The sequence below is a fragment of the Corella eumyota genome, chromosome 5 (assembly GCF_963082875.1).
Source record: "Corella eumyota chromosome 5, kaCorEumy4.1, whole genome shotgun sequence".
Taxonomy (NCBI): domain Eukaryota; kingdom Metazoa; phylum Chordata; class Ascidiacea; order Phlebobranchia; family Corellidae; genus Corella; species Corella eumyota.
Window position 1 is genome coordinate 14026966 of NC_137494.1, and position 17409 is coordinate 14044374.

At 31.3% G+C, this 17409-nt stretch overlaps 1 protein-coding gene across 1 annotated transcript; it reads right to left on the minus strand.

The window, feature by feature from the left end:
- Positions 1-139: 139 nt before the first annotated feature.
- On the minus strand, positions 140-17204 carry LOC145752853 (sal-like protein 1). The gene is made up of 15 exons (XM_082569211.1): positions 16671-17204; positions 6650-6732; positions 6448-6499; positions 4562-6163; positions 3769-4005; positions 2825-3371; positions 2618-2753; positions 2349-2505; positions 2131-2201; positions 1882-1989; positions 1458-1541; positions 1158-1343; positions 867-1014; positions 525-634; positions 140-415 (listed from the first exon to the last, which is right to left on the minus strand). Exons 1-15 carry the CDS (start codon positions 17092-17094, stop codon positions 407-409), a joined length of 3954 nt encoding a protein of 1317 aa, XP_082425337.1. The 5' UTR covers positions 17095-17204; the 3' UTR covers positions 140-406.
- Between the last annotated feature and the right edge of the window lie 205 nt (positions 17205-17409).

Below are 17409 nucleotides of genomic sequence, written 5' to 3' on the forward strand. Positions count from 1 at the left end.
CATACGCTTTAACGCGTCAGACTAAGGTATCTCCACGGTCTTATGGCTTTCAATATTCTAGCATTTTTTACATAACATATGTGTATATACCAACTATAACAACACAAAATTTATTGATCTAACGATAATATTCACAAATAATAATTTGAAGACAAGATTTACTGTTATACTGCACATAAATACATGCATGATACAGTTAACAGCAGGCAAAAAAAGTAGTCGCAGAATTAATGTAATAACACATAACAGCAGCAACCATTTAAATTGCTTTTAACAGAAAAACTACTATAGAATCATGGCTAAAATGATTACAAGCAAATAAAAATCATAAAAAAAACACTTTTTAGTGCACAACTTGAATTTGGAAACATATCTTGGGTATTGTTGGCTATTTCTTTTGAATTTCCTAATTGACCTAAATAAAAAAAATTGTTACTATATTACTATACAAATAAATAATAGAAATATACCTTTAAGGGCAACTTTTATCAATGTTAAAGGCAACTTTTATCAACGAATTTTACCTGCTCTTGAGTTCTTTGGTATGCTTTCCATATCCATTCTGATGCAGCAGCAGCCATACTTTTATTTTCAGAGTTTTTTAACAAATCGCTCGGTACTGTATGAGGTGGTACTGAAATAAATTAATCTTGTATATTAGTTTTAAAATAGGCAACACTTTAATAAATACTAAAAGTGGGTTTACATCAATAAATATTTAAAAAAGCATGTTGTTTTTTACCAATAAAAATAGTACTTGGTCTATAAATAAAACAATTAAATGCGTAATCCAACATGACAAATTTTAAATTTTTTTTTTTTAAAGTCCATCTATATGTTTAAATATAAAGTAATTTGTATAATACCTGTTGCAGCAGCTGCCATGTGACCGTTAGCAGGCGCTATCATTAGTCTCGAGGCAGCGTTGTTGAAACCAGGGAAACCGTTGGTATGGTAACGTGCCTCGTTGGCTACTTTGGCGCCCATCAGTCCAGATGCAAGCGCAGCGTATTGCTAAAAACAAGATTTTTTTGCATAAGTATAACATTATGTAGAACTGTTTTCAGTTTTGTAGGGCATTTGTTAAGGCTAATACACCTTTTAACCAAATCTAGGGTCTGAAGTTTGATTACCACTGAAAACGAATAAAAAATTACCTGGTATATGGCTGCAGGGTCATGAACTGTTGGAATAGGGGGTGGTAACCTGGGTCGTAATGGGGGGTTATTTACATTATTTGCTGACGTGTTTTGCATCCAAGGTGATATCAGCGGGTTGTCCATCGAGATTCTGCGACCCCTGCGCGAGCCCCCTGCACCCCAAACATGGGTACCCATATGGACCTGTAAATTAAATTGGGGTTGAACAGAAAGTATATTATTTTTTATTTAAAATGGACAACTATTTATATAGAAAAAAATATTGTTATGGGTATAGATGATGAAGTGTTTGTTTACCTTTAAATTTCCTTTTGTTGTAAAAGCTCTTCCACAAACGCTACAAGCAAATGGTTTCTCTCCTGTATGAGTTCTGTTATGGATCTAAAATTTTAAGAAGGCTATCGTTGTACTGTTTAAATTATTTCGGCAAATGCTTAAGTTGTACGAGTCTAATTTATTGTTGACCTCATAATATTACCCCAACGAAGTCTCAAGTTGTACAAGTTTAAGATATTATTGACCTCATGATATTACCCCAACCCATTTCCAAGTTGTACAAGTTTAAGATATTATTGACCTCAAAATATTACTCTAACCCAGTCTCAAGTTGTACAAGTTTAAGATATTATTGACCTTGTGATATTACCCCGACCAAAGCCTTGCGCTGTAAAATGTTGACACCTAATTTTTAAAAGTTATAAAAAACTAAATGATCTTTCACCTGTAGAGAGCTGGCCGATGAGAATTGCTTCTGGCAAATGTGGCACCAATGTCTTGGATAATTTCGCTTAGCAGGCGGTGATTCAGAATGGAAAGTGTCCAGAGGTCGCTAAATTATTTCATTTGTTTAAAAATTGGTTTATAAATTAAAACAAACAGGGCAATTTTACCAAGGTTTACACAAACTAGGCGAAGACATTTTGAGATAATATTATTATTTGAAAATCTTTTTTTATTTTAATTGAGTTACCTTTGCAACTAGGCTATTTTGCATTGAGTTAAGTTTAGGCGAAGTAGCTGGACTATTTGAGTTTGAGTTATCTACAAAAAGAATCGAGTTATAGATTTAAATATAGTTGCTCAATAACCATATATTCAATAATATAATTGTTTAAAATTTGGATAAAACAATGTGTTTTTGTATTGTTAAAACTCGTTAGTTTTTTTATCTTTTCTCATTGTTTTTACCGTTAGCAATATGGTCCACCGGTTCTAACATATCTTCGTCAACTTCCCTAATATTATGAGTCAAAAGATGTTGCTTTAAATTTCCCCGGGTGGTGAATCCCCTTTCGCATACGCGGCAAACGAAGGGACGTTCTTTGGTATGACTTCGTAAATGGATCTGAAAACAATTTAATTTTTAAATATGCTATAGTTACAACATTTAAACACGTAATTTTATAGTGTATACAAGGCCAAATAACGTGTAAAATCCATTATCTAACTGAACTTACCTCTAGTGCGCTTTGACAAGTAAACGGTTTGTTGCACAACTCGCAGCATGTTGTCATCTTCCTAACACGTCCATCATCGCTCGGTGGCGACATCTGAAGGCTCGATATTGACATACCAGATGGTTGCATGATGGCGCTACAGAGCAAGGTTAATGTATTAGAAAGCCAATACTATAACTCTTACTAAAAAAATGCATAATAACTAACCTGTGAGACGCAAGTTGAGCTAGAGCATTCAACGAATTTGTAGACTGAATTGGCGACTGACGTGGGCTTGTCGATATGACGTCACGAGGTAGTGACGTCACCATATTTTTAGGTAGTGACGTCATGCGTTCGTTGTCGCTGGAAAGAGATTTTTCCGATTCTCTGTCGTCTTTTGCTTCCTCTGAAATTGATGACGCGTGATCACGTGATTCGAATTTTGCTTCGCTGCGTCTTGCTACGTCACTTGGAGGGAGAAATTCCCGGTGTTGTGATTGGTCAAGAGATTTTTGAAACTGGTAGCGAGATTTTTGCTCTTCCTCGTAAGATATTCGTTTGGAAGAGAGATTCGATATCGGCGATGTGACGTCATTCTCTCTCGATTTTGGCGTGTCGTTACGATCCAGTTGACTCTCATCGAATACGTCATCATTTTCCATTATTTCTTCCGCTTCTCCGTCTTGCGGAATCATTCTAAGATGCGCGGAGTTGAACGGCATTCCTAGCATCCGCATATCCGGATGTGGTTGGCCGTTCATCAAGTGTGCAACTATTTAACAAAGAAATTAAAATAGATTATATTATACAGGGCCAACTTCACAGTCAAGACTTAGAGTAACATTTGTTACTCTTACTTAAAAATAAGTTGACAGGCAGCGTGGTGTAGTGGTCAGAACATCTGGCTTTACTATATGAGGTCATGGGTTTGTTCCCCATTGTTATTAAGCTGTAGCGTCCTTAAGTAAGGCGCTATTAACGGTATAAACTCTTGCTGAGCCAGCACTTGATCAGCAGCATAATTTTCGGGGCAAATATATTTAATAATATCCCAAACTGCCAAAGTCAACTCGAGACTGGGTCGGGGTAATTGATGTTACTCTATGTTTAGGTCGTGCATTCGACTTTTCCACATCGAGGATTAATTTAAAGTTGAGTGGTTTACTTACCATGTTGCTGTTGTTGACTGTGCATATACAAGTGCATCTGCATATGTTGTTGCATTGACTGTTGATCCATGAACCGACTTCCGCATAAAGGACACTGCAGTCCGTTCCCACGCACTTGGCTGCCACCTGGCGGCGAGGAACGAAGCTGTTGTCGGTGTACGCTGCTGTAGTGGGTACGCAAGTTACCGCGGGTTGTAAAGGCGCGCGAGCAAAGGTCGCATTTGTATGGCCTTTCACCTTTAAAATAAAACAAAAAATTATTATTTTAAGTATTTAAAAGATAGTTTTTAGGCAAACTAAGACGGCAAGCTATAATAACGCGGGTAATTATATTAACGTGGTAGTGACAAAATCCCTTTTAATTGTATTGCTTGAGTTAAGGCAGCATAGGCAGCTGCTAAGCAATGGTTTGATGCGTTTTTTCGCAAATAACCCGCGGAAAAGTATTTCGAAAACGCGTTTTTAAGTTCTCTCTTTTATTTTCTCTACTAAAAATCGAAGTAGCACAGTACTAAGGAGTAAGATACTAGTTTTGTATACTTAGGAACTGCAGGACTTAATTATGGATATATTAACCAAAAGAAATTGGATATTGGAATAGAAGAATAACATGTAAGTTATGTTTTAAAATATATTTGAATTTGGAAAAAGTACAATATTGTTTATGTAATATATATTATTACTGACAATAGTCATTGGAGAATTTATTAAATTTAAATGGCCAAATTTTAAAAACTTTAACGGCAATTTAAATTGCGTACTTTTTTTCTAAAACACTTTTAAATATTCGTACCTGTATGTGTTCTGTAATGCAGTTTAAGCGCGCTTTGACAACTTAAAATTCGGTGACAAATATGACATTCGTTTTTTTCGAGCATTTTTCCATGATCTATTTGATCAACCAATCGTTGAAGTTTCGAGGTTTCGGAAAACGGTTTTACAGTCTCCGCGTTGTCAAAATTTTCCGAGCTGGGTTTCCGAGTGCTGTTATCAGGACTAGGGAGGTTAAGGTTTTCATCTGCTGGTGATTTATGACCAGTTTGCTGTAATAACGCATTATGTGCCTGCGCAAATGGAAACATAGAATACGGCCTTGGCAAATCATTGCTTATTTGGTTTTCATTGCTTTGTTTTCGAAGTATTTCTTCATGCTTTACCATAGTAGGTCTTTCGTTCTCAAGCTGTATATGCTCAATATGCTCTCTGGGTTCATCAATTGCTTGAAAAGGTGCTGGAAGCATAGACGATGCTGTCTTAGCTATTATTGACATTGGATTAGTTGGTGGTTGAGCAGGATTATCACCTCTATCTGATAGGTCTGGTGTCATCGACATACCGTATGGAATACCAGAGCTTGTTGGTACGTTGTCAAGATATTCAGGGATTGGGTTTTGATTCATTTCAATATCAGGATAGCGCTCTTTGTGCCTTGTAAAATGAACCTTAAGATTGCCTTTGGTTGAGAACCTATTAGCGCATATGTTGCACTTGTACGGCCTCTCGCCTGTATGTGATCTTAAATGTATTTGTAGCGCGCTGTCGCTGCCAAAGACTTTGTGACAAAACCGACAGAAATGGTTGTTTGCTGCATCTTGGCGTTCGTCGAATCTTGCCTTGTATGAAACTTCATTTTCTTCGTTGGTACTTAAATGGCTACTCACGTGACTTTCTGATCTTTCTAGCGGTGTAGAAAATAATTTAGGTCTTGTTAACATCGATTCGTGCTCTTCTTTGCTTTTTGAAACATCGTCATCATTTTTCGCGTATTCAGAAAATTCCGCGGAATTTACACCCGCTAGTGGTCGCTGGTGCTCCATGTTGTTAGAGCTCAGTTGCCTGCTTAATGCAGCTGCGACAGAAGGGTTAATAACGCTTTGTTTGGCGGGGTTTTGGGGGTTATTTCCTGCCATCGCTGCGGCCAAAAGTTGCGGCATGTTGGTCAGGGGTATTCCGTTTACCCCGGGTATCGATTGAGGGGGAAAACCCGGGGTTCTAGGAGCTTGTGGGTTCGACGCAATAAAAGTGAGCTGGAAGTGGAGGTAGTTGAGCATCTGGACTTGATACATCTGTTGTTGCTGCAACATCCGGACCTGATCTTTAATTTCATCCAACTCCTTTCCATCTTCTTCTTCTTCCTCTGCAGCCACGTTATTGTATTCTTCCGCGGGATTATTGTATTCTTCAGCCGAGATGTTATTATTGTATCCTTCCGCTGTATTGTTGTGTTCTTCCGCCGATTCGCTGTTTTGAGAGGTTTCCGGCGATCGAACGGTTTCGTTTTGTGTTTCCACTTCTTTGCTGCATTGTGACGTAACATCAGTGACGTCATCTTTGTATGACGTCATATTGTGGTTCGCCGTTACGTCATTATTTTGTAAAGCAGCAAACAGGGCACCTAAAAAAATAAAAAAATTCTTAAAAATATTTCAAAATTTTTTTAAGATTCTAAATCATTTCATTTCTAGTTTTGTAAGTTATAAGGTGATATTATTAGGTTGTATGCACTTTGAAACTTTTTTAAAGGTGATGGAAAAGTATATCATAAAAATATATATATTTATTTTAAGATAAATCTTTTTTTAAAACTGTTTTGAGAGAATTTAAATTTATTTTGTTGCTCCTAATTTTGTCATCTGTGGTTTGTAAGTCATAAAGTTATGTTTGATATCTTGTTTGTACCTTTCATGTGCATTGTTAGTTGACCTTTTTGTCGAATTTCGTTCTCCAAATTCTAAGACAAAAATAATTTTCATTTTTTTAAATGTTGAAAAAAAATAGTAGGTCCTTAGTAAATACTAAATTATATCAAATCCTTTTTTTAAATGTGATTTAGAAAAAAAAAAGTTTTGTAAGTTAAAAAATGTTTGGTTGTTTTTTTTACCTTTTTGTCAACTTCTTGGTGGTTTGTAAATTCTAGATTTGTAATTTCTGGTGTTACACAATTTGTCTTATCAGTTTCAATATCTAAAAAAATATAAAAAAATAAAATATTTAAATTATTTAGTAAAAATTGTAACAAAAAAAAATTAAAATCTAATTCAATTTATTCTTGAAGGTCGAAAATTTTATTTATTTTAGTTTTTGTTTCGTTTTTACGCGTTTTAACTCTTTGCCCGCAATAACCATCGTTTACCCTATTAAATATCATTCAATTTAGGTGTTTTGCGCCGGTAAAAGGTTACGTTTGTAGCTAAAAAGCAATTGTTAGTTATGATACAATGTCATCAATAAGCAATGAACCACGAAGTGTGGTAATGTTGTTTACAAAATTATAAAAAGCAAAACTTTTTAGTTTTTATACTTCAAACGAAGAAATATCTAAAAACATGTAAACAATTTATTTTAATGCGTTTTCTTGTTTTTGATGTCATTTTAGAGGTCAAGTTGTTATAATACCGACATTTTGAAGGTCAAAATGTTGAAAAAATATTTAAAATTCATTAAGCAAATAAAATATTGGATTTTTTTTGTCCTTATAAGAAGATAATAAATTTTGTTTATTACGAACTTCCATTTGCTAAAACAACGGTTGTCGGAAGTACTATCGTGACGTAACAAAATAAATGTATTTTTATTCTGGATTTAGATGTTTAATGTTAAACGAATTATGGTTTAAAAACAAAAAAAGTTGCAAGTGCCAAAAAACTAAAAAAATATTTAGATTTTTTTGTAAACTTTTGTAAAATAGAAAAAAGTTAAATGAAAAATAAATTAACGCGATTGTTTTTTATTTATTTTAATTTTTAAAACACGTGTTTTAAATTTTTGGCGCCATTTTGAAAAAAAATAATAATTACCGCCAAATTCATTGTCATATTTTTTAAAGTTTCATTTTCAAGCAAAATTAAACATTTTTTTATGTAAAAAATTCCCAGAAAGCACTTGAAAATAACTGCAACAGGTGCGGGGTGTAGCAAAATGTTAATAATATATTGTAATCTAAGCTCAAAGTATGCAATTAAAACAAGACATACTTCCCTTTACTTATACTGCATTATGTGATAAAAAAGCTGTCCAAATATCTCAACTTTTAAGAGATTATTTTGTCATAATAACAGATTTACGGAAACAAACGCCATGGTTATATTATAAAGGTCAAGATTATAAGTGAACCCTATCGCCTACCGAGACCTTAGTGTAACTATTCTGTTATTATACTACAGAGTATGGGCGACTGTCTTATATTTCGTATACCCCTTTAAACACGTGCTCACAATTAAGAAACTATTGTTGTGTGAAGTATTAAAAGTATCAATAATTATTATTTATTTAAATATAATCCAATATTAAGAGTTATTTTAAATTTATACTGGGTTTATATTATTGATAATTTTAAAATTTTTTGATTCTTATATCGAGGATAAATTGAAATGTTATTAAAATGCTTGCGTTGTATTAAAACACTTGTTTTAAGACATAAGTTATGGGTTTGTGGTGTTAGACAGCTTAAAACCGCTCTCCCATAAAAATAGAGTAACGGATTGGTCAATCTGCTATAACTTGATACCTCGCCTGACATTTACCGGTCAAAAAATGAATAATAACCCAATTTTTACGATTTTTTCGGATTTTAACTCTTAGACGACGAACTGTTAAGTTTTCTACTGTATTTTGGGTTTGATTTGTTGGGTTAGCGTTGTTATAGGGTTGTAGATTTCTGTTTGCACAATGTAGCCGTCATTTTGGTAAAAAATGTCTCCGTTTGAAAATTGAAACGAAAATTGAATAATTAAGTTTTACAAACAAGGGATCATCGGGTTAGTCAGCTCAAAAAATTAACAAGTTTATTTATTAAAATAAATTTAAAAGAGTTTTTTTTAGGGTCCAGTTACTAAATTTATTTTTAAGAATTTTTGCGTAATAATTCTCGGGGACGATCTTCTAAACATATTTTTGGGGATGATTAATAGTTGGGAGATACGGTGATAGAATTACGATATATTTTGACATCTTTAGGTCATACAATAACAACCAATATTAACAACATCTCAAAAATTAACCGAAAATTAAGATATTTTTTTATTTTCATAATAAACATTATACCCCACAGCTGGTACTAATAAATTAAAGTTTTAAATTACTTGTAATATATAAACATTATACACAAATACTTGTTATTTGAACTGGCGATTTTTAATATTAAAATAGCAAAGCCACATTTTAATTTTTTTTTTAAATAATTTTAAATTTTTTGTGTAAATTTTTGCTTTCGAATTTTTAATATTTTAAGCTATATTTTTTTCCATTTCTAGACGCAGTAGTTGCCAAATATCAACTATAGTAATATAGATATAAGTGGGTAATAGCTGGGTTGTTAATATCACAATAAAACCGGAAAAAAAATCGTAAACTTCCCAATAACTTACATCCGTAGTTTACTGTTTGAAAACCGCGATTTTGGGTACAAAATTACGATATTTATGCCCCAAAATCATTCTTTATGCATCACGATTTAACTATTATGACGTCATAATAAACTGGGGATCGGGTGACGGTTTTGACGCGATGGGGTTCTTTTGTGTTTTGCGGATTTATGGTTGAATAGATTTTGATCATTTTGACCGGACGCAAGGGGAGGAAATATTATTAACGGAATCTGACTCTGCCGGAAAATCAAATTCCGCGGAACCGTTACGGAATCTATTAATTATTGAGGATAAACTTATTAATGGTAAATAAATTACTTAAAATTTAATAAAATTGACCTTTAACCCTCCCAAATGTCCAGCAGTTTTAACCAATATAAGATTAACTTTTTATAACCATATTACTCGGTCATAAATGCGGTATTATGGGTGACGGGGCGTGACGTACCACACAGAGCGTCTCCTATTTCCATGTCTGTCGTCAACTGAGGTAACAACAAAATGGGTTAGGGGATTAAAAGGGGTTAAGTAGTTATGCTAGCCCCCCGTTTTTATGATGATTTTTTAAAGTTAACAGCGCTCAAGAATTCATAAAATGTCATCCAAAAAGCTGATTACAAATCTTCGTTTTTGAGTAAATTAAACAAGCAAACAAAGTAAAAATGGCACGGTTCGTTTACAGTTAATATAGCATGGGCTGCCCGTATTAGCCGGTCACTTAGCTGAGCTTATTTTACTAACTTTTTACTCTTTAATGTCGTTTATATAATGCACTAGTTTAAGCTGATGGGCAATACGTTTTAAATAAACCATTGATTATGTTTGATTTATGTTTTTTTGACGAATTTTTGCTAGATTATTTTTAAGCTTTTTATATTTAGGTAACGAGTGATGATTTAAGCCTGTTGTTTAACAAATAATAATTCTTTATGGTTAACTAAAAACCAAAAAGTTAATAAAAAAATATTTAAATTCTGTAAATAAATATTGCTCGAAAAATTCGTGTTGCCAAATTTTTTTCGTACAAAACAAAAAAATCGATAAAATTAAAAAGTGTTTTGTTATAATGTGTAGAGCGTATGAGTATTTGCACAGCAGCCTTTCTAGAAATTGACTTATACTTCAATAATTAGCGGTAGTTTGCCAAAGAAAATGCCAACAGCCTAACCCTACCAGCACAAGTATGCTTCTAAGTACCATTCAACGATTTTTAGCATGATTCAAAACTTTCAATTTTTCTAGCAAATTCGCATAATATCTTATCCACACACCGTTTGATGAATAATAACACACAAAATGAAGCCTGGAATTCTGAAGGGCCTTCTTTTAGGCCAATCAGTAGCGAGTAAATCACTTTCCCGCGACTGAATACGTGTGAAAACAAGGCGTTCTCGCTATGATAAAACATGGAGTTTTTGAGGTTAATTAGCTGGCTCTCTTAAACTTTTTTCAAGAGATGTTACATATTAGCGATGCGACTTAAATTTCTAAAGGGACAGATTGGCAAATACTCGACACTACCGGCAATTATAAAAGCTTTCATGTTTCGATGCAATTTGCCATAAGAAAGTACTCTTGTACATTTTCAATGATTGTGTAAATAATATAACAGCTGGTAATTTGTTGAGTTTTTATGCGAAAAAGTTGCTTTTTATAATTTAATTACCTCATATTTGATGCGCAAACTGAAGTGTTTTATTTGTATTTTTTTTTTTGTTCATTTTAGGGTAACTTATTTTGCTTTTAGACGTTTTTATACCTAAAAAATATGAATTCTTTAAAAAAGGACGTTTTAGTGACCACCCTGCGTTGTCCTAATCCCATTGTTTACGTCATAAAATCATCAAAAATATCGGCGCCCTATTGGCTCGTGCCTGTGCAACGTCACAATGTGTTGTTTATGACATTATAAAAGATAACATTTCGGATGGCAGATTTTGCAATTTATTGTCTCGCTAAAAATGACGTTTTTGGTTTAATATGGCGCTCAGAAACTAAAAAGAAAGCTTGTATGTAACATTTAACTTGAGGAAAAGCAGAGAATTGCGGCCATATTTTTGAATTCGGGCCTAATTTTTTCGTGTCACAATTTTAGGCGTTGTTTCTGAAAATTTTTGATAAGAAAATTTTCAAATTGATAGACTGCAGAAAAAATATGCTAAACGATATATGCCATATGCGTAACATCTCTTATCAGTTTATACACAGCATGTTTTCTGTTGATAAATGCCTTAATTTACCCTTAAAATCTATATCGCGATAAAAAATGTAAATTTTAACTGATTTCAATTTTGGATTGAATTCTAAAACAGATTTTCAAATTTGTTATCACATTTTAACTATTTTTATAATTAAAAGACATTTTTTATCTTTAAATTAAAGAAATAAATTCGTTTTTAATTCTTTAAGTCAATAGAAATCCCATTAAATACTCAATCGTTGTGTACATAACCTTACGTCAACAACATTGTCGAATTACCAGTTGTATTGTTTTAAGCCAAATATTGTCATTTTTAGATTATAATTCAACTTCTAGTGAGCAGTCATCACAAAATGGATTCACTTCAGCACTTTTAAGGTAACATTTCATTAAAACAAGAGCTTTTCGATTAACGGAAATGAAAAATGCTTTGATAATGGGCATTAAGCAAAATTTTACACTAAAATTATAGAAACTAGGCTTAATTTTCGGACCTGTAAGTCGTTTTACACTAAAACAATAGACTAATACTTAAGACAAAATGCTGTACATATTTTAGACTTAAGATTTAAAGCGATTTTGCACCTGCTTTGTGTTTAATTCACTTTATTAAGTTTTTTTAAACTTGTTAAAACTTTGGCGCTAAAACAACGACTTAAGTTTTTCTGACGTCACAAGGCCTACATTATATACGTCACTCTTTGCTACTCTAAGCCTAATATAAATAAATATTATTAATTTTTAATTAAAATAACGCTTGTATTTAAAATTTTATGGTTTTACTGTAAAAAATTTAACTTTATAAACACTAAAATATATCTGAGTGAGCTAGAATTGAAATTTGTAAATTTTTCTCGCTTTAAAAAGGTTGAAAATATTTGTTTTGTTTTGCTATGTAAAACCGAAACCTTAAAAAGTATAACAAAACATAACTCAACGCCTTCTAAAAACCCTATACCTGCTTAAAACCCCAATTTTTAACCCAATTTAGGGGGAAATTCCGCCCTCTTTTGGTATAAAGGGTGAATTTGAGCACTTTGTCACTTCTATAACAAAAAATCGCGACATTTATTGATCAAAGTTAGCTAAAACTTGAAAGACTGATAATATTAAAACTAAATAATAACATAACCTTACAATTTCACGGAGCAATTGACTACAAAAAAACTACACCATTTTTTCTACTTTAAAAATGTAATAAATATTCTTCGGTGTTTGAAAAAAAAAATGGTCTTAAAAAATAAAATGCATCTGTATATAAAGCATATGCTAAACTGTATTCTAGCTATATTGTTTAGCCTGTTATATTTTTATTATGAAACTACTACCTCATTATATATAAATATTATATACAAGAATTTCTTGGTATAATAAATTATGTAATAGGAATATTAGATTTCCTTTAAGTAAAAATATGTTTTCAGTACATATGGTTAGTTTAGTATACTCATTAGTTTTTACTAAGAATTATTAACAAGAAATTTAAAAAATTGTAATAACAATATTTATTTTGCAAAACTTTTTAAAAAATTTAACAAAAAAAAATTGGGTTTATTAGGTTAAAATTTTTGATTTATTTTAATTATGGGATTTCTTTAATTGCTACCTAAATTTGCACGAGTTTGAATTTAAATACCAAAACTTATAATTACTTCCATTCCTCAAAATCAGCTATTTTTAACGCTGTAATGTGACATTGGCCTGTCATAATGGCAATTCTATATTAAAATTCTACCTTTCCTTGAATTGCACGGCGACCTTTGCTTGAATTTACGACAAATTAACGTGAGAGCGAGATTTGATGACATTTTCTGAATGCCCTAATCAAGTAGTTATAAAACCGGTCATTATGCTGTAAAATCATAAGCCAAAGACCCAAAAAATGTCAGCTTAAATGTGATACTTACAAGACAAGGCATCATAATATGCCTGTAATAATAATTTTCAATCGAAAATGTCCTTTTAAAATGCAAGCGCTTATTTTGGTTCTGTAAAGCGCTAATTATAAGCAATAATAACACAATTGGACGGAAATGTTTATAACTTATAACAGTTTTTTCTACACGTTTGTAGTACAACATATAATTGAACTGAACCTATAATAAAAAGCCATAGTTCAATATAATCATAATGTTGTATGTTGTTTAGCAATATTATAACGATACAATTTCCTTTTTAAGTTTACGACCTCGAATTTCTGAACATAATTTCTATAAGTTTTTATTTATTGAAATTTGGACCGAGGTTGTGTTTTGAATTTAAATTATTCGATTGAATTTTAATTGTGAATTTGCTAACTGTTTATCGAAAATCAATATGTTAATGATACGGTTTATATTTTGTTAAATGCACAAAATTGATAAAGTTAAAATCAATTAATTACTTACTGGACCAAATTAGATTCGCTCAAAATTTAAAAATAAAAAAAATTAGCGCGCCAATTAAAATTTTAAAATTTTTTTCTTGTTTATACAAAGCATTAAACGACATCTTAACCTATTTTATGATGTCATAAAAGGTGATTGTTAGATAGGACAGGCCGAATTAGCGCCACCACAACCTTGAAACTAAATATGGAAAATCTTTGGGCAAATAAACCTGTATTTGCGCAGTGCATTAACGCAAAAACTTACAAAACAAACCCTTTCAATGCATTATTTTTGACCTTTGTGGACAAATGGCCTAAGCTTAGTGACCATGCCATGGATCAAATAACGCTGAAATATCTATTTACAAAACTAACTGGTTTCTAAAAAGGTTAAAATATTGAAAAATGGAAAATTTTTCACATTTTTTGTCCAATTTTTTAGCCATCAATTTAAAGGGTAAAATTTTTCAAATTTGCATTTAAAAATAAACGTATAACAAAAGCTTATATTTATTTATAATTTCTTAACTTTTAAAAAGTATATCACAAAATAAAAATATTTTTAAAAAAAGGCGCTTTTAAAAATTTAATTTTAAAAATTTGCAACTATAGTTAATTAAAAAGCAGTTTCATTTTCCTAAAAAACGTTACATTAATATCCCATTTCATTTCAGTAATTAACTAAAATAACGTTATCTTATGTGTAATATTACAACACCGTCTAAAAACCTTTTTATTATACAAGACACGATTAACAGCACAGAAATAAAGGTAATATTATATTAGGTAAAAAGGTAGCGCAAAAATCCGTCAACTAATTTTTGTCATCATTCGAAATCGGTCTTGTAACATAATAGGTAACTGTCCGACGTTTGGTTATACATTAATCAGTTTATTAGACAGTTTAAAAAAAGATGTAACTTAATATTATATGACTAACTTACTAAATGTTGTAGACAATTAAGTTTTAGACTAATGATATTTTAAAATTTTACTTAAATTAAAAAAATTAAATAATTTTTGAATTTTTTTTTTAATTGTAAAATTTTAAATTTAATAAAAACAATTTTATTATAATATTTTTTAACTTGCTTTAAAATTATTAAATAAAACCGTCTTATATTCTTTATTTCTTTGCTTACTATATCATATAACACGTAACGTTAACTTCTCTATCAAAAAAAAATTAAGTTAAAATTTTCCGTTTATATAAAGTGTTAGTTTATAATAAACTATCTCAGTTTTAATAACATGACTGTGATTAGGTCTCAGGGTTCCTATATTACAAGCTTGAATAGGTGAAAAAGGGTTAGATTACTTTTTTAACAAAGACCAGCGGATGAAGAAGCAGTCAATAAAAATGTGTTTTTTTTTATAGTCTGCGCTTTTCATTAATTTTAACCGAATAACTTTTGGTGTTTTGTTAATTATGGCGGTTAAAATTTTGGTTAATTTTTATTTTTTTCCAAAAAAAAGGATTACAAAAAATTTAAATTTTACGATTTTAAAATTATAAGTTTTATTTAAACTAGCACATAAAAATATATATACTCAATAACTAATGACAATATTTAAGATAAAATTATGGATTTATTTTGTCCCTAACAAAGGCCAATTTTATGACAATATAATATACTCATTTACAGACATCTATAACTTATATTAACTAAATTACTGGGTACTTTAATTTTGGCCCAATTGTATGTTTAAATTACCAGTTTGTTTATCATATTATTTTATGATTATAGCAATAATAATCGTTTTTAAAATGTGTATCAGGCTGTTGTGAATAATAAGCTAATAATAATGTTATTTATTTAAAAAAAATTTAATAAAAACTATTTTTTTTTAAACTTTTTTTTGCATTTTTAAAAATATTTTTTTAAAGATTTTTTTGCGCCTTTTTTTTAATGTTTTTAGGTAAATAGGCGTTACAAATTGTATTCTAAATATTAGGCTTAAACAGCCCAAAGTGGGCAACTATATTCATAGAAATAATAAATATTATTCCGTTAATATTATTTATCGTATAGGTCAGAAGAACGTTATTTTAAATAGGAGAAACGGATTGGTAAAAAAATAACAAATTTCACAAACTTTTGGTCAATTTTAACTCAAGATGAAGGGAACAATATTTATTATTCTGGTAAATTTACCCAATTAGAACAACCTATTATACTTTATTACGCTTGCAGGTTCAAAATTGTCGGGATTTAAAGAATATTTTTAAAGTTTTTATAAATATTTCTCCCAAATTGCTGTAAAATATTCAAATAATATTTTGAAAAACTTAATTATAATCCGACGAAAAAATATACAAAATTTCCTTTTTAACGCAAGTCCGCGAATGGTTAATAATAATTAAGTAAGCTTGTAATAAAATATGCAAAGCAAGCCCTTTAAAAATCGGATTTCTATTAAAAAATCATGTTTATTCAAAAGATAATTTACTTAAAATTGATATTCCAAGTGACTGACTGTCCGTCATTTAAAATCCCCTCTTGCTTTTGTGTAGTATAATAATTGTTATGAAGGCTCTTCGATCGTAATTAAACGATTATAAGATTATAAAACGGTTAGAATAATGTTTTTTCTTACAACGTTTACCACATGAATCATTTAAACATTGAAAAAAATATGAACCGAAGGCCTGTACTGCTATAAAGCGCTGGGCAATAAATGGATGCCATTGCAAATTAAAACTGGCGTTTACATGATCAAAAATCGCGCATAAAAAATGGAATAAATTAATATGGATTATTTCGAGACATGATATTATTTATGTATGTTCGCTGTTTTTATTAAAATTGACGTTTTTCCATTTGCAAAAATATGGGACATGTATTTAATGCATTGTAGCATGTAAATACAACAACATTTTTAACTTACATTTGACTTAAAATTTAAGCTTTTTTATTAAAAATCGCCATTTTTAAAACGAAATTTAACAAATTTTTTCAACACTTACCGTTATTTGGATGCACTGATGACGTGTCATAACACTTCTCGCTGATTGGTGAATTAGAATGTGACGTAGGTGATGTTGTTTCCTTCCAATTTCGTTCAATCACCGAACATCGTCGATCCGACATCGGAGATTCTCGGCAAATTTCGCGGGCTTCCGATGTTTCCATCCCGGCCGTTTCGTTCCCCGTGTTCCCGACTTCCGGATACAATTGTTTATCTTTTTGTTGGTCGTCTGCAAATTCGCAATTTCCCGGATTGTTTATTTCCGGGTTCGAACCTGAGATTGTCTCTGTAGGTTCCTCTACGACTGTGACCTTTGCCAAGTTGTTGACCTCTAGCTGTGGTGCGCTCGGGGGTGATATTACGTTCGTACCCCCCTCAAGCTCGGGAAATTGTTGAGGGTTAGATTGCTTTCTGCGTGACATTACCCAACCCTTTCAAGGTCATATAAAAACCCAGTTTTTTTACCCTTAATTATGACGTCACAAAAACAGATTTTGATTTTCCTATTTGTGTTCTAAAAAAAAAATTCCAAGTTGAAACGCACGTGAGAAATGGATGACGTCATAAAGCTTGATATTATGACTCATGGCTCCATGTAAAACAATGAGAAACCTCGCGTTCGAATCGAAGCAAAACAAAAACAACGCTCTGATCTCTGTGACGTAACAATCGACGAGACAATGGCAAATATTACGCGATAATCAAACTTCAAAACATAGATAAATAAAATAATGGAA